The 21,944-nt window shown below is 38.0% G+C and overlaps 1 protein-coding gene across 5 annotated transcripts in view; it reads right to left on the bottom strand.

The window, feature by feature from the left end:
- The window catches only part of PDE7A (phosphodiesterase 7A), a 78,155-nt gene that overhangs the window by 16,719 nt on the left and 39,492 nt on the right, over positions 1 to 21,944 (bottom strand). For 2 of the 5 annotated variants that reach the window (XM_015855681.3, XM_085539504.1), the window contains exons 2-4: positions 16,494 to 16,554; positions 10,711 to 10,743; positions 10,133 to 10,216 (exon numbers count right to left, since the gene is read on the bottom strand). In XM_015855681.3, coding sequence (XP_015711167.1) covers positions 10,133 to 10,216; positions 10,711 to 10,743; positions 16,494 to 16,554 — 178 coding nt within the window. The remainder of the gene's footprint in view (positions 1 to 10,132; positions 10,217 to 10,710; positions 10,744 to 16,493; positions 16,555 to 21,944) is intronic. The other 3 variants (XM_015855684.3, XM_085539505.1, XM_015855682.3) reach the window with 2 other exon arrangements.

Here is a 21,944-nt window from a genome sequence, read left to right as displayed (position 1 = left end):
AACACCTCCAGGAGCAGAAATCTGCACTCTTTAAAGGTGTAGTTTTCTTGATCATAAGCAGTCTTTTACAGCTCTGTAGTTAACAAAAAGCTACTTCTGATGTCATGCTACAAATAACCCTCATAGATGCCACTTATTAATCTTTGCTAAAACAGCACACTGTAGGTAGCAAAAGTAAAACAAAGCATGATCATTCAGCTGCGCTTGCCTAGATTCCACCTACTTTCATGCTTACAAGTCATGTGAGGAGTTTTGCACACATTTGTTTTCATGTTTTTCCTCATAACATGGGTACAGAGGCAAATCAGTTTTTCAAAGGAAATGCAGCTTCCTGTGAAGCTGAACATTCATGTCTTTACAATGCGCCACTGAGATTAAGCTTAAAAATAATCACCTCTCTGAATTATCACATTTGCACAGCTCATAAAACAACCAACCTTACATATTAATCCCACTTTTTTCTTCCTTTCCCAAAACAAGATAGAGAAAAAGTTCAGCTTCCAACTATTTTGTGGTTCTGCCAAGCACAGCTTCAGCTGATGTAATTCAAACAAGCTACAATAAAGCCAACTTCAATCGAGCTTTCTGGGCAGAAGTAGCCAAAGACTGGAAGGGGCTTCTGGGTCCATCTGCTCAAACAAGGACACCCAGCATCCTGCCCAGGACCGCATCCATATACCTTCTGATTAACTCCAAGTAACAAAGCATTTCCCTGATGGCAAGAAGGAACCTCTGTGGGAAACTTCCAGTTTGTGTCCATTGCCTGCTGTCCCATCACTAAACACTACAGTAACGGCTGATGACAGCCTCCTCCAACCCTCTCCTGCAGGCTGAAGCTCTCTCAGCTTTCCTTCAGAGGAGAGGTGATCCAGTCCCTTCATTATCTCAGGTGCCTTCACTGGATTCTTTCCATTATGTCCAGCTGTCTCTTGTACTGGAGAACCCCGAACTGAAAATACAGCTCCAGGCATGACCCTAAGAGTGCATACTACAAGGGAAGGATCACATCCCTTGAACTGTTGCAATACTGTCCCTAAAGCAGTCCAGGATATTATTAACCTTATTAGTGGTAAGGGCACACTGCTGGCTTATATTCAACTTGGTGTCCATTAGGATCCCCAAGGACTTCTTAACCAGGCTGCTTGCCAGCGGGGCAGCTGGTACCTGAGCCCTTCCTTCCTCAGGTGGAAGACTTGGCATTTCCCTTTGAACTACTATCTATTCCACATAAAGTTCAACTGAAGGTTACAACTTGACCAAACACCTAATCATTGAAGATCTAAATGATGGGAATAATTTCCAAATGAGAGATTTTGAGCCCTTCCAGAATACTTTACTCAAGAGGACTAATACCAGCCCAGAAAGTGAATTATTCTATGACAATTAAACATTTGCCACAGGACATTCTGGGATATGTGAGTCACATGTGGAGGTTTGACAGATAATTTAAAAAGCAGACTATAAAAGAAAATTGCTAGCTTTCATGGAAGGGGGAAAAAAAATGTTTATAAGCCACAGGAACAATGATGGCACCCATGACTGCAGTTTCCTTTTCATTAGAAAGAAACTGACCCCTCTGAGTTCAGGCAGATCAGCAAAGACAACTTCATGGGACAGTTTGTAAAGCAGGAAAGATGTAGTGGTGCAATTGAAAATTTACCTCCTGGCACAGGAAAATACACAAAACACAAAAAACCCACCTCATTTTCCATTTATATATGCGATCAGTAAGCGAATGTCAGCCTACCCTCTTCTATCATTAGCCATTAGAGAACCAACAAAAAACTGAGCTGAAAGTATTCACAATGGAAAGAAGGTGAGTCAAAAACATATCACATTTGCTCAAGATAAAACATACTACAAAGACATTCCCCCCCTCCTAACCCAAGTATACTTAATTTCATTTGTAGCCTTCAGCGTGTCTTCCTGAAGTCTAATACTGACCAGTTGTTTTTAAGAGATAAGGACAGACTGAGGACAAATTAGAATGAGAAAATAAATAAGTATATATGACAGGAAAGTACAGTCAGGATGTGGGAACCGTTAAGAAGGAAGTTTCAGCATTCGTAAGTGGCTTGGCTACAAAGAACCCAAAGACTGTCTAGCTAACAGTAGCTCTATGACATTTTTTCTTTCTTAAATCTTCATTTCCCCACTTCCAAGTCAGAAAATCATTCAATGACTTTTTCCCCCAATTATTTTTTTCATTATACTCTTGTTTCTAGGCATCTTAGAGAACTGATATAATAAAAAATGACAAAGTACTCCAAAACAGAGAAAAAATGAACTCTTCTGTTTAATAACATCAGTTATGTTACCTTATGTATGCGTACACACTAAGAAAATAAAGTAATACAAGTTGTCTTCTTGCAACAGATTCACCTGCATCCCAAGAAGCTTATTTTACACTTCTCACTCCCAGTCTTTCAACTGTGCTGCACTTGATGAGAAGCTGAAGGCAAATAACTCACATTTCAAGTGAATAATCGGTATTTCCCCCCTCACACTTAAATAAGATTACAACATTAATATGGAAAAGTCAAAACTACCAACAGACCAGTATATATTTTCATCATGTTTGTATCTTTTGTATAGTAAGGAAGAACAGTAAAAGGAAAAATGACAACTTCACGATGGTTTAGTTCACTTTTTATCTACAGAAACATTTCAGCTTGATTTTAATGCAAAAATAAAGATTCATGGCCTCTGATCTGGTTTTGGTCAAAATAAAACTATCAAACATATGAACTTTACCTCCATGTCTTCTGTGCTAGAGCCCAAAATATCAAGTTATCCATGATAAAAATTGAGTTTTACTATTACCAAAAGAAAAGGCTTCACTGGTTGTATCAGTTATACACTGCCATTAACAGCAAAAAGAAATTAAAAAAAAAAAAAAAAAAGAAAATGAGAAGATGGATCGCTCTTAGGTTTGAATATCAGGCTGAAGTTTGACATGCACAGAGGTACACCAGAGGAAATTCTTTTTCTTAAAAAAAAAATGACATAAATTCTCTTTTAATGGAATTAACCTCTCGCAGTTTTTCCATAATAAAGCCAACACACTTACTTAAATGTTCACCATTTTTTACATGGCAGATACTATTATCAAGCCTGAGATAATATAAGTTTCTACTGCTTGTGACAACATGCATTTGGAACAATTGTAACTGTACTTCCAAGGCCTTCCAGAATACAAATCATTTTATATTTATCGACAGTTTAAAACTATCCCTATCTAACCCTTACAGCCACTAGAGGGACCCATAAGCTTTCTAATTTCACATCTATTCCCCATCACACTATTAGGAAATGCACTATATTAGATCCCTGCTCTTTCTTTCAGTCTTGTTATTTAGTCGTTCATTTTTGCACTGCCATGATCTGCCTTTAGGTACTCAAGACTTTTAATATCAAAATCATTAATAAGAACTATGACTCAGATTGTAAGATACGAATTCAGGAAAGACTTCAAAATTTATATGTAAAGATTACTGGCATCTAAATTACCTCGTAATAGTTCCTGCTTTCCTTACAACTATTATCAAGTCCTGTCGGTATCATTATAAGGCAATGTACTCCATCTTAAAGTTGGGTCAGACTGTCTTCATGTCTCCTACATATCAATTTTTGTACCATATTCATACATTCCCTTTTAAATAACCAAGATCACTGAAAATTAAGCTCTGAATTAAGGTTTACTGAAAGAAATATGGCTTTGCAAGTGTCTTTCAACTGACTGGAATCAGAAGAGCTTTTTAATACCCACAAAGATCTAGCAGTACTACCAACCTAGTAGAAACCCCAGCAGGCATCCCCTCAGGTCAAGGACCTTACACAATAAAACACCAACTTAAATAAGTACCTACATAACAATCAGCATTCTTCAGGTCAGAAGAGACAGATGTGATGTCTGACAGCTCTTTGGTCCAAGCCTCTCTCCAAAGCAGAGATAATTTGAGATAAATGACTCAAAGTACAGAGATCATATTACTTCATCAAAATAGCATAGAAAAGAGAGAATTAAATGCCAATTCTCCTATAGCACTGCACAACTTTAAATAATGCAGCACCAAAAATATAAAGAAAATACTATGAAAGGCCACCTATAAGGACCGTAACCATAAAATTCTTTTGAAATTTGGCTCCTCTTAACCTCCTCAGACACCCCAGGAATGATATAACATTAAGTAAATTCAATAATAGAACTCTTGTACTGAACTGCATAAATATTTAACCATTATTTGAGTACTAGGAAACAGTATATATAAGATACACTCTTTCCCTTCTGATTTATTCAGTCACAATCCTGCAATCTTGTAGTTATGTACTTTGACCTGACTCCAACTCCTGCAAGGTAAATCTATAGCTCATACCAGTATAGAGTAAACTAAGCTTCACTGAAGCAAAATACTTAGGAATTATAGTCAGAAGACATTGATATTCATTGAAATGATGTTAATCAAGACAGCGTGGCTCTCAGATAGAAAAAAGAACCAAGAACAATATAGTGATTTAAGTCTTCTCCCATAACAAGGATAACAGACTCCAGACCAGCACCAGTTCTTTTTCTTGATGTCTTCCAAGAAAACATCACTCCTCTGTGTTCTAGAATTCTTCCATTCTATGACACTGGAATGAAAGAACTATAAACAATTTTTTTTGGCCTTTCTCACTGTAATAAATCAAAGAAAAAAGAAAAAAAAAGAAAGTAGCACACTATTACTGAGAAAAAAAAAAAAGAGAGATTATTCTTTCTTTAGAAGGCTGTGCGTGTAGTTAGAAAAATCAAACTGGAAGCAGAGATGCAAAGAAAAGAATGCCCATAGTATGGCAGAAAGTAACACTTTCAAAATAAACTACTTGGAGAAGAAACATACTAAAAAGAGTTCCAGTTAAATGAAGAAGAGCATGGTTGTACCTTCCTCTGAAGACAAACTTACCTCAGCAATAAAACACTGTGTTTATCAGTGCAAGACTCTGGAGCACACACGCTGTTTTACAGAAACTTGTGAGGGTATTTGCAAATAATTTCTCTTAGGATGGTAAAACAAACAAAAACTTCTGTCCTGTATTCTCAACCAGAAGCTTTTACCCTGAAATGTTCCCTAATCAAGCTCACATGCACTTTGACTTCATTGTTTTCTTTTGACCAAAGCTGTATTGGGAAGATTTTTGTTTGACTCGGCCTTTGCAACTTCCCTTGTGTGACTGCATCCACTGCACTACATGAAAGTAAAACTCTCAACTGGAAGAGAAAAATTATTTTAACAATTCAGACTTTGAATAATTAGATGCTGATTTCAGAATGTGTCCAGTGTAGAAACACAACATACAGAGAAACCCCTTGAGTGCAAGCTTTTTAGCCTTTGCTGTTGCTATCTTCACAGGTAAAGAAACTCATCATTCAATCCCTGACCATGCGTATTCTTTAATGACTTGATTTGTTGTGAAATTAGCCATTCTTCACAGCAGAATGTTTAAGAGTAGCTCCTTTCTTGTTCAAAGGATGCAAGGATGCAGCTAGGTAATTCCTCTGTTTTTTCATGAAATAAAAGCAGGCATTCAACTTGATCTGGACTTTGCTCATTTTTATCTCAACCTCTAGATGGCATAATCAAAAACATGAACAAGTGTTGTTAGGGAAAGATACTCAAAACTCATACAGGCAAATAATTTGGACTTGAGCTCTTCTTTCTTACATTACTTTTGATCTTTCATTTAAAGCAAGCCTAAGTTCATCACCCAAAAGAGGTCTTTTTTAGTGCTTTTTGAACAAGTTCTAAACACCACTGCAAGCAGCAGATTATAATACTGCCACCAGATCTCAAAATAGCAAATAAAACATTCACTGAACTGCAGATTCCACATTAACAGTCTGAAAATGGTAAAGCTAATGAAAACCCCTGTAATTCCTTCATGTTTTTGTACTCTTAAGAAAGAATCAGATTCATCCATCACCAATGAAAGACACCTGGGCTATTCCCTTCTTTCCTTTCCACTACAAAGAAAGGCTCCATATCCAACCAGAGAGAAAGCACATTCGTCTACACATCAGTGAAGCCAGTGAGATCCAATCACATTTTCTCTTCCGGATGCAGAGCCCTGTATTAGTGAGCACAATTTGATTCAAAACTGGGTCACTGCCAGATGTTTACAGAAACATATTAATTCAGAAATCCTTTCTTAATTCCTAGATACTTTAACTTATCTGTGGAATACAAAAATAGAGCCACACACTGGCAGTATCACCATCATCCCATACAAGCAGGCTCAGACTACAGTGGCAAGAGAATTTCAAAAGCCTATTGACAAGATCTTATCTGTTCCGCTGCAGATGCAAAAAGGAAAGGTAAGAAGAAAAAATGCTTCCTCCTCACAAGACCTAAGTACTCTTTTCTATCCTGTTCCTCCAGACTATATTCAACAACCCTTTCCTAAAAAGGAAGTTTGGAGCTATTAATTCAAATTATATCTGCATGTGACACTAACCCAGTATTTTGGCTGCTATCTTATTTAATTATTTTGGCTTTGCTTCCCCATTGTAACACACTGTACACATCGCTGAGCACGATTTTTTTCCTTGGACAAAGCAGTGAGTGATGGAAGCACACAGACTCTTTTGTTCGTGCATGCCAGAGAAGCTTCGCAAATACAATCAACAAAGCTTAAGTGTCTATACGTACACATAAACATGAATACATAAAAAGATAAACACTGCCTACAACCTTTCGGTGACAGGAAAACAAAACCTTCAATCTTCATTTTCGGTTCACTACTTTTAGAAAATTGAATATTTGCACACTGTCATCCACCAATTACTCCAGCAAAGGTTTTGCATTCCAGGAGGTTTTACTCAACAACCTGTGGACGTTACAGATTGAATTACTATTTATGATATCTTTAATGATTTTCAAACAATTTTAAAAGTAACTACATTTACTGTAGCGTATTTGTAATGAACTGCAACCGCTTTTCAGTAACTTTCTCAAAAACCCAACAGTACATGAAGGTTATCGGATAGTACAGTGCCTATCATGTTACCTGAGAAGTGCTATGTATACCTGGCGCTACATATTCAATTCAGTAAAAGACCATTAAAGTGCATGCAGTTCACTATGCAACTGTGAGAAAACATACCCATTGAACAAAACCAGGCCATTTTATTTAAAGCATAATTTGCTTTTGAGGAGTAAAGTTATGTGGCTGCTCTCTTCTCTCAGCATCCATGGCTTTTAGCTGCTAACTTGAAGTTATGTCCATGGTCCCAAAGAAACATAAATCAACCGATCACGGTAACAGAAACTACCAATTGATGTCACAGTGTTCATCAATCACCAGCAATCACAAGGAACACAATCCTGCCTTTCTCTACAAGCAGGATGCAGTCTTGTTTTAAAAGCCTGTTTATTAAACTATTTTTTCTGATAAGTTCCTGCAAAGAGCTATCAAAATGTGATTTCTGGAACAGAGAATAGTATAGAAGAAAAGCTGCCACCCAAAAGACATAGTTTAACAGTCAGTCAGATCTTGTATTAATACTCCTCATGTATTTCTTTCACACTATCATCTCAACAAAAAATATACATATATACTTTTCCAGCAATCATTTTAACAATCAAAGAAGTTATAGTATTCTAGCCAACTTATGAACCTCAATATTCATGTGACAGTTACAGAACTTGGGGATAAAGATGCAGGCACTAAGCTTACAACCTGTAAAGAGAAACAGGAGTGACCTTAAGAACTAAGTGCTAACAAACTTTACTTTTATATTTAACAATGTAAGTGCAAGTTGCAAATAAAAACAGCATTATGAACCAGAATGGATTATTATTTAAAAACAAAGCAAAAGAATAAAAACCAACAGTAGCTCCCTGAAAACAAAGTCACACATTTAAAATTCACTGCTATTTAAGCCTATCAATAAAATTTCAGATTAGGAGTCTACTAATAAAATATTGGGGGGGAAAAAAAACAGTCACTGGTTCATTAGCTCAACTTCCTGAAATACTTTGAAGTTCCTTCCAAAGACATGACTGAGAAAAACAAAAACAACGCTCGAGGACAAAAATGAGGTAAGCAAAATGTAAGATGGCAGTAACACTTCAACAACTGCGCATGATAAGCAGCACGTGTGATCTGTAAAAAAGGCAAGCAATGATCATTTCAGTAGTTTTAGAATCACAGAGTAATGTCAGTCAATACAGATGAAAGTTACAGTGAAATTTTACAAACACCATGAAGAAAACATATCCATGCAATACTGATGTTCAGTGTACAGCTGTTGAGGAGAGAAAGGGAGAACAAAAAAAGCCCAACACTCATCAGATGCTTTAGTCTGCTTCTGTGGTAAAAGGGAAACATTTCAGCTCAGTTTTTGCTCCAAGCAGAGCATGGTAGCTAAACTGGCTCCTCTGCTACGGTGACTGCTTTTCTTCCACAGGTGTGGGGGAAAAGCCCTTCTGGAGTTACAAGAAAATAAGCAAGGATCCTAAGAATCAAGTCAATCAAGTCTTTTGCTTAAAACTATTAGGGAAACACTGATAACAATTAGCATTACAGAGAAAAAGAAAGCACCTTAAGGTTCTTTTTTTTTAAAAAAAAAAAGAAGTCTGTAAGTAAGTAGATAATTTAGTGGTGTGGTAAGATTGACTCCTAATTCACTTGGAAAGAAAACTCTGCAGCAAACCACAGTTCCTAAGTTAAAAGCACGTTCTTAAGTAAAAAGAAAAAGAAAAATCTGACTCTAATACGGCAACTCTGAAAGCTGCCACAGAAGCTGATAGGAGAGAGAAGTTACAAACAAAGAATTTTTGGGCCTCCTAGCAACATTCCTTGCTGTCATCAGACACCGCAGTTGATGTTGCTAAAAGTCAGTGCCTCTGCTGGAACAAGTAGGGGCAAGAAGAAAGCGTGTGAAAAATCCTTTTCCTGATCTGTGTGATGCACAACTGTCAGGATGGAAGCAGAGTGAAAACACATTTGACAATGGTGCAAATATCTCCTAGTATTTCTGTTACTAGTTTCCCATATCAGCATGAAATGCCACATAACTGTGTTTATATATAATATTCATAAATAGTATACTGTTTTTATGGAGGTTTATTATCATTTTTTCCTCAGTAGAATTATCAGGATTTGGTGATAGAATCCTTATCTTCTTCAAATACTCTTCAAACTTTGTTTTCTCACCTATTTTATGAGACTAACTTTTGAATGACACTTTAGGAGTTTAAAAGTTTCAGATTTAAGTAGTTGTGTACTTAAAAATGAGCAACTTAAAGTAAGATCAGAAAATTAGCACAGTTTCTGCCACTCATTAATATGATAATTACAACCACACTTGTTACTGGGAAATAATTTTCCTAAATTTCACCACCGCATTCAGATGACTCAGAATTGTGATTACACAGTGTCAGTGTAGACTAGTAGAATACAAATAAATATTATTTGTGTACTTTAACATTTGAATCTTTTCCACTTTGCTGATGGTGTGATGTTTGTATGGTGATTACTGCAACTTTTATGTTACAAGCTTTTATATATCAGGTTATTGCAATACAGAGGGGGGAAAAAAGTGAAATTACCAAAAAATATTATTCTTCTAACAGTTCTCTGAGGGGAAAAAAAAAAGTTTCCCATAACCCATAATTAAGAAAATTTAGTCAGGTGTTTTCTTGCAACATTTTAATATTTGGATCTGTCTTCCTATGAGAAACTAAGATCTATCTGTATGTTTGAGTAAATGAAACACTGATTACGATTAGGTCAAGAATACTGAAATCTACTGGAATTCTTTTCAATCACCATCCTACACCAGGTAAGCCTGATAAAAGCAGGAGAGTATTCTTCTCAAACGACTGGGTCTTCCATAGTTTGCATACCCATCACTAAAGGTATGCAAGTCTTCTTTCCCATATGGATTCAGAGGTGAACTCAATAAATACAAGTTTAAACTGTTTTTAGAAATAGTAATTCAGATTTTCTTATTCTAGTTTGGAAGTAGAATGAAAGGTTTTCCTAGGCAGCGTAAGGAATGGTCTTGCTGACTTTTATTTGTATGGGCTCACTAGTTAAAATTAATGGAAGCCTTTGTTTATTTGTCATTTATCTGCTTTTAAATACTTACAGTGAAAAATACGGAAATCAATGTATGGATGAGAACCTCTTCTCTCTGTTTCAAATCCTGCCCGACTTCTTACTCGCACATCTCCTAGAAACAGGGTCAAGAGTGAAATAAAAGTGTGGAAGAGTGGCAGAGATATAAATGCAAATGAACATAGCCTGGAGGGGTAAAGATTCATGTACTTAATGGAATAGGGTTATTCAAACAATAGGCCTATTTCAATGCTTTTCCTTTTAAGGTGAAATTCAAAACAAAGTTTGAAGATTTGTTAAACATGCAACTGCATGCTTTCTTGTCAAAATCTCTCCTGCCTATGCATACGTTGCCAGAAGCATGTGATAAGCATTCAGATGAAATTAAGAACAGCTTGCTACACCAGTATGGTAAAAACACACCTTGATATGACAGGAAACAATAACATTAAAGTTTATTTGTTCCTCAGTAACACACACGAAACAAACACATTTTGTATAGTACAAGAAAGATTCAGCTTCTAGAAATGGTAGCTTTTAGCAAAGAAGCTAGTAATAATACGGTTTTATATTACACAACAGAATGTTTTCCCACTAGCATTTACTTACTTGTGCTCAGCTGTTTGAATATTACACAAGAGCCTATTAAAATACCAAAACTCAGTATTAAAATTTTATAAAACTATTTTACACTGCAGTTTAGATTTAACCTGAATCTTTTAGCATGCTTGCTGATTTCTGTTTAGGCATTTTAACCAACTGAAAGCTGATCAGTATTCTTTCGTAACGTAGTTACATACATTACCAGAAGTAATTCACTTAATTAAAAACTTTCACTTGGAAACCTTAAGCAATGACAAATTTGGGCAACCCTCTGAGGATCAAACAACGGGATTTCCCTCTAAGATCCTAACAAAAAAAAATAAGTGAAGTTTCAGATGGGGAAGTATTCTGGTTTCTAATTATGAAAATCCTACAAGGGCATCGTGTTCCTCTTCTCAAACACAGTTATTTTCTTATTAATCAAAAGTATTTAATGCAAGAAGTGGATTGGTTTTAATAAGAATAAAAAATAGCTACTTAACATTCAGCAACTAGTATTACTGTGCTTTCTACTTTTCTCTTTGCCAACTCACTCATTTATAAGACGGTCTAAATCAGAAAATACATGGAGATGCTGACCAAAATGTTAGTGACATGTTTTTCACATTTAACAAATATATTTCCAGAGATAAGTATCTATAAACACAGAAGTATCTGTAGCGACACACTTCACATGAATGTTATCTCGTGAGGCATGCTGGAAGCAGCACAAAAGATAAGCAGCAGGCTCCCTGGTAAGGAGTCCAGAGTCTCTGTTTAGGTAAAAACATACCAAATACAAGTCATTTGCTTTGTCTCTTTTGCTTTGCTTTCTTCCCTTTGAAACTGAAAAACTTAAAAGAGCTGCAAGGTAAAGTAAGTCTATTACTACCTGTAAAAACTATCATTTAGACCACTGACAATATAATGAATTATACAAATTTCAAGCATTCGTCTGATCAGAGATCAAGAGGCTCATCTTTTTTCAGACAATACAGAGGCAGCAAATTGTAGAACTCTTCGGTCAGGCTTAAAGACAGCTGGTGAATGTTATTTGAGCAATGAATGAATAAAAAGGAAAAGACAGGAAGCTTAGGAGAAGAAGAGGTGAGCGCGTTAACAGTTGTGTAAGGAAATATCAGTTTATACAAGAAAATGCAACTTTCATTACCCATCACATCTATTTATCTGACAAATCAGTCACAGCTATAGCTGTGTGACCTTTCAGCACACCAGCTGCACTGAGCAGTTGAACTGATTTTTAACAAAATATGATACAGCTTTTGTGAATGGCACTTATTTTTCAAAGCATTCTTAACCTTTGAAATTTTACCAGCTTGCATATTAACTAGCATATAGTTTCAGGCAGCATACAAAAGGTTTTGTGAATTATTTACTTGTTAGAAGTGTTGAGAATAGGAAAGGCTCACAGAAAAACACTTGGAGACTTAATACAGAGCTCTGCAAACTATAAAGCAAGTTAAGTTCATTTGTTCATCTGACAACCAATACCCAGAAAAAATCTGCTTTTTTCTACTTGTTTTATTAGCTACTGCTTCATTTAACAATACAGCTAGAATAACAGTACTCCCATTTCTCCTGAAAAGACCACAGTGTTGTGGACTGTGAGTAGGAAAAGGGAGGAAAAATAAATAAATAAAGAGTACGACTATTGCTTTTACTAGGAGTTACATTCAGAACACACTCGATTTTATTCTGGCATTCTGGAAGAATTATCAGCTCTCCAGGACTGGAATTTATCACAGTACACCAAGTGGAAATTCCTACTGGGTCAAAACAAAAGCAGAAGAGCACAATGATACTGATCTCAACTGCATATATGTAATTAGTCCCAAACATCCAAAAGTACCTGACTATCATCATGCATTCACAGTTCAACTGACCCGACCTGCTGAGACCAGTGGATGCCAAATGTGCCTACTTTATTGTGCTTGTTCAGAGTCTAACACATTCACACTGATTCAGTGGAGAAATTCCGCAAAGATTTTGTAACCCTACGACTTGGAAATGAATTTAAGAAAGACACGATGATCATCACAGGTAACTTTAATAAATAAATGTGGAAGACATCTCAGATTGAAAATGACTTTTACCAGATACAAGGACACTATTACGAAATTCTTTCAAACAGCAACAGAAGTCCAACATAAATGCTGGTTATTATTATGGCAGATAAAGGATAATTAAACTCAATACACAAACAAAGATAACTTATCAAGTTTTTACTTATTTAGGCCTTTAAAAAATACATATAAAAGTGGTTATGAAATGCTTTGATACCATCAGATCACAAGGTAGATTTCCTTGATGGAGCAGAAGTGGTATCACGATAATAGCTCTTATGTTAAGTGACTCTTTATTTCAGCCACTCTGAAATAACTCCTCTGTTTTCTTAGGGAACATATTCAAGTCCAGTATTATAATGATAATGGACTTCCAGGAACATTTTTTTTTCTTCTTTGCAAGTATCAGTGAATTCAAAGAATCAGGAGAAAGATTTTTCTTAATATGCTTCTCAGCTTTCTGTTCAAAGCTCGATTTTGCAGGCAGAGCTGACACGCAGCGTCTGCTACTTGAGTACTCAATTAGAACTTTTTCCAGAACATTTCTATACAGATTTTTTTTCATTCCTTCCAAAGACAAAAGCCACACAGGGGAAAAGTGATTTGAAGGCTGAATAAATAATGGGAAGAAAGAATGCAGAAGAGGGAAGTTGACAGATACAGCTGAAAAAGAATCAGGTCTTTAGCAAAACTTACCTGGAGACAGCTCGTTTAGCTCCTAAGCCCTCTCTCAGACTCTTACTCACATTGCAGTGACAGCTTTGAAACTCGCAAGGCAGCTGATACACCATTGTTTACATCCCTGCATGTTAGGGTTACACAACACGTATTTCATGCTACCCTAATCTTCCAGTCTGAACCAGTAACCATGCAGTAGCTGCTCAGGTTGCCCAGGGCTTCTGGAGAAGGGGCAGAAATCTCAGATCACGGAGGACAGCTGGGAGCAGAAGCCACCTCAAGGTAAACCACCCTCACTCAAGTCAAAGGCATGAAGATGTGCAGCGCAGAATTTCCAGAAAGAATTACTAGCTTCATAGATCCAAGCTGCTACTAAATGTGCTAAAGAAACAGGTGACAGGTCAGCTGAATATGGTGGAATTAAAGCAAAAAGCAATACAACATAGCAATTGCTACCATAGGAGAACATGCCCTGAGTTACTCCTTTGCTTGCTTCCACTGATTTCAAGTTAAAGCGATCAAGATTTTTTTAAAACAGGGCATATTGTTCCAGCTTTAGTTGAGATGCTTGTTCCCCAATACAAGCAGTCAATGCCCCACTCTTATCAGGCCATGCACAATAGCAAAACCTTCAGGCAGTACAAAACAACTATAGAGAGAAAAGAAAACAAAAGCAGAGGAAAAAGAGGAAAAAACAAAACAAATCAATAAGTACCAAGATTACATGGAAGCACTTAAAAGAAACAGGGGATTTCTCATAGTTAATGAGAGAAATAACTAACTGAGGTGATGTACGTAATATTAACCTATTCAAGTCTTAAAAGAAAAATTCTACAAAGCTGCATCTGTATCTATATTTTAAAATAGCAAGTCAGCCACTCAGGAATGGCTTAGAATATATTTTGGGAACAGAATATGGAATATGACAGATGAGTCATTAACAACAACGTTGTTTGTTTATATTGACACTCGTGGGACTTGTTAAGATTATTTCACGTGCCCTTAAGATTTGATCTTTTTAGTTGAACCTGGAAACACTGTCATACTACAGCACTTGGTGCAAATGAATTTCCATCAGAATCCAGTCACAACAGCCATAGGACATTAAAGGAAGCGACTCTTTGGCCCAATCAAATAAACAGATGCCGAAGGAAGCATCCTAGATACCCTTAAGATTTCTACCTTAGTCTGCTACAATGGACACCTTACTCAGGTGTAGTAGACATGGTCTCTTTGTAAAAGCAACCAATGAAGTACAAAGCAATACCTCTTAGGACTGTGTAACTTTCCATACAGTTACAGCTGAGGATTTCTTACAGGTCCACTGCTAACAGGAGTAAAATTTGAAAAGAAAATCTTTACTGTATTGTACAGGGAATCCAACCCTGTTTTTTATAAAAAGCCTAGCTGAATATAATCATCTTTCAATCTGTTCTGATAAGAATATTTCTAAATACTGATGCATCCAACTGTTCAGCTTTCAGGCTGGTCTTTTTTTATAATCTGTTTATGCATACAACAATACCCTGATAAACAGCTGCTATTTTGTACAGTACAGTGTACTTTATATTTGGAGAAACAAAGTGATCACTAACAAGTAAATAATAAGAGTGTGACACACTGGTTCAAATATCTAATGAGCAATCTTTTGTTTGCTTACTGATACCATCCCCCAGCAGAAGTTAGAGGAGGTCTACTCCTTTAAAAGACACACTGCTTCTGAGTAGCTGTCACTATTAAACAATAGTGTCTGCAAGAATTAGGTGCTTGTTATCAATAGCATTATCACATGACCTAATAAATTAATTCAAATTAGGGAACAAGTGAAATTCAATCTACTCAACACATTTGCTCACGTTCTGAATATATTATAGTCCTGCCTACTAGTACAGCTTTGCAAACTTAAAATGAAAATAAATAAATCAATAAATCAAGAACAAAGTAACTGAAAAATGAAAAGGCACTAAGTCCAAGCTGCATTTTACATGCGCACACATATTCGTCTACATGGGTAGAGTATGACTATAAATTCATAGAGAATATAGTCTTGATTTCTGGAGACTGGGCTAAGTGCAATTTCCAACTGAAATGAAACGACTCGGCACAAAAAGAGACACGTTCTGGCTGATCTAGTCGGAGCAGGTTAAGAATGTATAATCACCAGCTGTTTGTGTTCATTGAGCTGTGCAAGACATGTAAGCATTCACAGTCCATTTCAACACAAAATCGTAGCTGAAGTTGGCTTAAATTAAGCGCTGTAATTCTGCAGTGAAACAGACTTAAGAGCATATAGAGCCCCTCTGATCATCTACACGAGCTTCGCAGCTTGCTCCTCTCACCTACTAACCTCAACTTAGCCCTCAGTGCACTCAGTATCATGGAGGGTGTTCCCAATGCTCGCTCCTCCCAGTGCTGTCCTTTCTTTTTAATTTGGCTTTATCTAGTTGTTACTCTGGAAACATTCTTCAGAAAGCTGACTAAGCTACCAGCCCTGTCACGCATCCTTTCCCTTCTCAAGTCCTCTTCTAGAATTAATAAGAAGTAATTTTTAAAACTGTGCCATTATTTGAAGAACACCCTGAGCACATCACAGCCTCAGTAATGAAATTTTCTAAAGTTTATGATAATTTCCACACGTAAATATTCTCTAAGATAGAGTTTTAACCAGAAGGGCACCACACAGAGGTGAAATTCTATAACAAGAATGAAAGATGCGTCACAAGTAAATTAGAGTTATTTGTAAAACTAAAACTTCTACCAAATGCTTTTCATTGATTACAAGAACCAGAATTTGTTTTTATTTAAATGCACAAAATATTCAACACAATGGTTAACTCGAAGATTAAAAAAACATTTAAAAGCCAAATAACCAAAAAACTCAAATCAACACAGAAACACTTTACTAAAGAACTTAACCAGAATATTTCCCAGGAAAAGGGGAATTATTAAGCTTAGAAGTACAATGCTCAAATATATACATTTAATTTTATATTTTTCTGAACGATAACAACCGTAAAATCCCTGCAATACAGAAACTGAAATGCTTACCTAGCATACGAATGTACAGCGCAGTCTGATCGGAGCTGTCATAGGAAATGGCTCCACGTCTCTACAAAAAAAAAAAAAAAAAAGGATATTTAATGCATGTTAGAATGAAATTACTTCTCTTTCAATTCAAACATGAAGTATGAATCGTCTGTATACAAGTTAGCCCTCAAAATTTATTTCCCAAGTTTGAACATGCATCCTTCAAACATCCATTCAGACTTTGTTTTAGGAGGGGACAAAGGAAGGACAAGAGCTCTCATCAAAGAGATAACGATAAAACAAGAGAAGAGTGTGGAAGAAATATACTCCTCTAGCTTTCTTTCCAGATGTTCCCCTATCATTTCAAAAAATAAATAAGACACAGAAAAAGATAAAGCAGATGTAAAAACACACTTCTTAGTAGTCTTTTACTTCAAATACTGGCAGTTCCTTGCTTATTCACTTACCCATGAGCTAACTCAGTTTGTAAAGCTACAATAGTTTCAGAAGAACAACACTGTCAGTGTAATTCCAGGGATAGTACCTATTTTCTGCAGGGCAGGATGCAAGTGGCACATGCTTCCTTTCTTCCACCTAGCACTTTCTGTAGGCCAAGCAATGTACCCATTTAAGGTATTCTGAAGAAACATCTAAAAGAGTCACAGAATCACAGAATCACAGAATTGTAGGGGTTGGAAGGGACCTCTAGAGATCATCGAGTCCAACCCCCTGCCAAAGCAGGTTCCCTACACCATGTCACACAGGAAGGCGTCCAGGCGGGTCTTAAATATCTCCAGAGAAGGAGACTCCACCACCTCCCTGGGCAGCCTGTTCCAGTGCTCCATCACCATCACTGTAAAGTTCTTCCGCACATTTGTGCGGAACTTCCTATGCTGTAGTTTCATCCCATTACCCCTAGTCCTGTCCCCATGCACTACTGAAAAGAGACCAGACTCATCAAGCAATCTGTACACAACAGAGAGACTCCCAGCATGTGCAATTCTTAACCTATACAAAACTGATTTTAGAGCTCCAGAAACATTAAGCTGACGTGGTAACAGTTATAGTTCAGGAATCACTAAGAATGTGGTAAACTGGACCAGCAATAGCTAAGAACTGGGGGAAACGTTCATGTAGTTACACAACACCAGTATCATGTAGCCTTTAGAACTTGGCACAAGCTAGCACTCAGCCTCATGTCTTTCCCTTAGTGTATTTCCACCATCTTCTCCCATTTGCCAACACAGGGCCCAAACCTTCTTGACCCTAGAAGCAGAGGATTGCATTCCCAGTCAGAGTTCAGTTTCATCAGTTACACAAATGGGTTTTAGGTGGTTTTGTTAGGTTGCTTTTTTTTTTTTTTTTTTTTTTTCCCTTGCCCAGCACACTTAATTACATTCTGAACAGTAAAGTCCTGGGTGTCCCAAAGGGTCGTATCATATCCCTTAGAAAAGTTCAGATAAAATCCAAACTGTAGGCAAATGCAGGGACCTATTTATTCCTTCCTTAGTAAGAGAACACTACACCAGGGCCATGGGTCCAAAAATATTCAAGTCCAGAAAGTGAGAAAAAGCACAGAAAAACAGCACTTGCCTGTTGAGAAGAACTACAGGAGAAAGAAAAAGAGGTAAAGAAATTATTGGGAAGTGGAAAAAGGCAAGACTGCTTATAAGAATCTATCTAAAGTGCAAACTGAATGCACTCAAAGAAAGCCCTGAGATTAATAACCTCTATCGGTACAAATTCTATAACTGATGTGTTAGGACTCCAAGCCCAGAAAATATTAAAACAACGAAGTAACTTCTGTGCTAAAAGAAGGAAAGATAAAAAAAGCCATGAAACTTTGCACTTGAAATCAGAGAAGTTTCTTCCCAAAGGTAAGCTTAATATTTAATTACAGAAATGACCAAAGACCTACCTCCAAATGAGGTCCAATTATACCAGCTATTATATAAAAAACTACAAGGGAGAACTCTCTGTACAGCACTTTTATACTGTCTTCACTTTTGTCCCATGTTTCCTTGGAAGACCGTAAACAGTGCAAATCATCCTTCCCTCGAAATATGTTTGTACAGCAATTCACACAGCAGTGCACCTTCCTTGACAGAGAAGTTAGCAATACAGCTCATCAGTCAGAAAACGACACTGATTTCCCACTACTGTGTTCAGATTTCTTCCCATGACCTTAGAATTTCAGCAGATCTCAACTGGCTGCATTTTCATTAGCCTGAAGCATTTCATATCACTGACTAAGCGCAGTCGGGGATGGAATTTAGTGCAAATCTGCAGTTTGCACTTGCCCATCACATCGATTCCTGGACACGTCCAGTACAATCCTGTAACTTAATACAGCAGGAAGGTCAGCACAAACGCAGCTAGAAGAATCATAATTAATGGGAGCCTTAGTCTTTGAGACAGAAAACAACGCGAAGAAATTGATCAAAACAGAAATCCTTTTTAAAGCATTATTTGCTAACTAAAATCTAAAATAATATTTGCTGGCTAAAATAGCAGATCAAACACATGAGCACTCTTTAAGAACATAACCCACTAGCTTATAATGAGCTTATACAAACAGGTGAGTTCATTCTGTGGGGACAGTAAAAGATCTCATAGGAATCTTTATGCAACCAAACCTTTTAGAATCACCTTTCAGAGTTCGGTTTCCAAATGAAAAAGAAGCAATGTATTATAAACCTCATTACTGAGACTTCAAACGTCGTAGGATAGTCTCAACAATCTCAACTAATGTTATTGCAAGGATAGAGATCCTACTGATGCTTCATTCACTGAAGTTTGTTAGATACAGTAGGTAAGAGGTCAGACCTCACATCTTTAAGCCAGGAAAATAAGGGAGGGACAACGCCAGAAGTACTGTGGTATAGACAGACAGAAGGGGAGTTAACAGTGCCCATGTTTATAGAAAACAATAACTCAAGTCCAAGCGTACTGTCAAATTATTCTATCAAAATTACTTTCTTTTTATCCTGATCTTGCTCGATTTTGTAAATAACATGAACTCGGTAAAACTATTTCCAGAGCTCTGTCACACTTCTTTGGTCTGCCTGAAGCTTTGTATCTATTAACTACAAGAGAACTCACTGAACTCCTTGACCCTCTGTGCATTTCTCAAGCAGATAAGCCTCATTCCAAGAGGCAGACTGAACTGCTTGTGCTGAAACTGAAGACAATCCTAATGTGTTTAGGTAGTTCTTTTCAAGCACAAGGATAAACTTGGTCCTGTAAGAATACCTGCTGGCCTCCAAGTAATTCAACAAACTCCTCAAATAATTAGGCCAGGTTATTCTCCACTCCTTTCGGTACATGAAAATGACATGCTAACTGGGTGGGCTGTTCTGCTTCAGCAGTGAAGACATCTCAAAAAGACAACTGGGGAGATGGAGGATTGTTTACAATGCGCTTCCACATTGAAAACTTCACCTTAAGTTTCAGTTTCCTATTAGAGTGTTATCTCTTTTTCCAAAGGACAACACAGAAAAGCGGTAATTTCTCTTACCTTTTTTTTCACATCTGTCTGGAAAAGGAATGGAAAAATAAATAAATAAATAAATAAAGTGGAAAACCACTATTCCTATAATGACACAAAAATGCCAGAAAAAATGGGTAAAGGGGCTGAAAGTCTTTTCACACACAAACAGAAAATTATTAGGAGTCATGCCATGGGAATGATGAACCAAAACAGCACATAGCTGCATCTTCATGAAAGGGAAGCCACTTCACTGGTGCTACACAGCATAAACATTTAATAACTGGGAAAAGAGCACCACTCTTTTTGGAAGAAGTTGAAGGGATGGAGTACAACTTCAGCAAGTTTTGCTGATGTTGCTAGAAGGACTGGCTGACACACCTAAGGCTGTGCTGCCATTCAGCAAGACCTGGACAGACTGGAGAGTTGAGCAGGGAAGAACCTGATGAGGTTTAACAGGAGCAAGAGTGGAGTCACACATGGGGAGGAATAACTGCATGCATCAGTCCAAGTTAGGGGGTGACCTGATAAAAAGGACTTCTGCAGAGGACTAAGGACAACAGGTTGGCCACGAGCCAGCAGTGTGCCCTTGTGGCCAGGAAGGCCAGTGGGATCTTGGAGTACATTAAAAAGAATGTAAACAGCAGGTCAAGGGAGGTGATCCTCCCCATCTACTCTGCCCTGGTGAGGCCACAGTCATATTACTGTGTCCAGTTCTGGGCTCCTCAGATCAAGAAAGAGAGAGATCTCCTAGAAGGCCATAAAGATGATTAATGGCCTGGAGCATCTCCCATATGAGGAAAAGCTGAGTAACCTGGGTCTGTTCAGCCTGAGGAAAATTAGACTGAGAGGAGACCTGATATATGTTTAGGGACAAAAAGGGTTGTAAGGAGGACCCGGGGAACTACAAGCAGGTCAGCCTGACCTTGGTGCGTGGGAAGGTTATGGAGCAGATTGTCTTGAGGGAGATCACACAGCATGCACGGGACAACCAAGGGATCAGGCCTAGCCAGCACGAGTTCATGAAGGGCAGGTCCTGCTTGACCAGCTTAATTTCCCATGATCTAGTGACCTGTCTGGCAGACGAGGGAAAGGCTGTTGATGTAGTCTATGTAGACTTCAGCAAAGCTTTTGGCACTGTCTCCCACAGTATTCTCCTGCAAAAGTTGTCAGCCTGTGGCTTACACAGGTATACCCTTGATTGGGTAAGGAACTGGATGGAGGGCCAGACTCAGAGATTGGTGGTGAATGGAGCTAAATCCAACTGGCGACCGGTCACGAGCGAGCGGTGTTCCCCAGGGGTTGGTGCTGGGGCCTGTCCTCTTCAGTATCTTTACTGATGACTTGGATGAGGTCATTGAGTGTACGTTCAATAAGTTTACAGATGACTCCAAGTTGGTTGGAAGTGTGGATCTGCCTGGGGATAGTGAGGCCCTACAGAGGGATCTGGACAGGCTGGAGAGCTGGGCTGAAGCCAATGGGGTGAGGTTCAACAGGACTAAATGCCAGATCTGGCTCTTTGGTCACAGCAACCCCCAGCAGCACTACAGGCTTGGGGCAGAGTGGCTGGAAGACTGCATAGAGGAAATGCAGCGTGGGGTATTGATTGATGCTCAGCTGAACGTGAGCCAGTAGTGGTGCTCAGGAGGCCAAGAAAGCCAATGGAATCTTGGCTTGCATCAGAAACAGTGTCACCAGAGGTGACTGTCCCCCTGTACTCAGATCTGGTGAGACCACACCTCAAGTATTGCATCCAGTTTTGGGTCCCTCACTACAATAAAGACATTGCGGCCCTGGAGCGTGTTCAAAGGGCAACAAAGCTGGTGAGGGGTCTGGAGCACAGGTCATATGAGGAGCAGCTGAAGGAGCTGGGACTGTTCAGCCTGGAGAAGAGAAGGCTCAAGGGAGACCTTATTGCTCTCTACAACTACCTGAAGGGAGGTTGTAGTGAGCTGGAGGTTGGCCTCTTCTCTCATGTCATTAGT

The sequence above is a fragment of the Coturnix japonica genome, chromosome 2, assembly GCF_054131305.1.
Source record: "Coturnix japonica strain WE chromosome 2, WE-NBRP24, whole genome shotgun sequence".
Lineage (NCBI taxonomy): Eukaryota > Metazoa > Chordata > Aves > Galliformes > Phasianidae > Coturnix > Coturnix japonica.
Note: the sequence above shows the minus strand (reverse complement) of the source record. Positions and strands in the feature narration are given on the sequence as shown.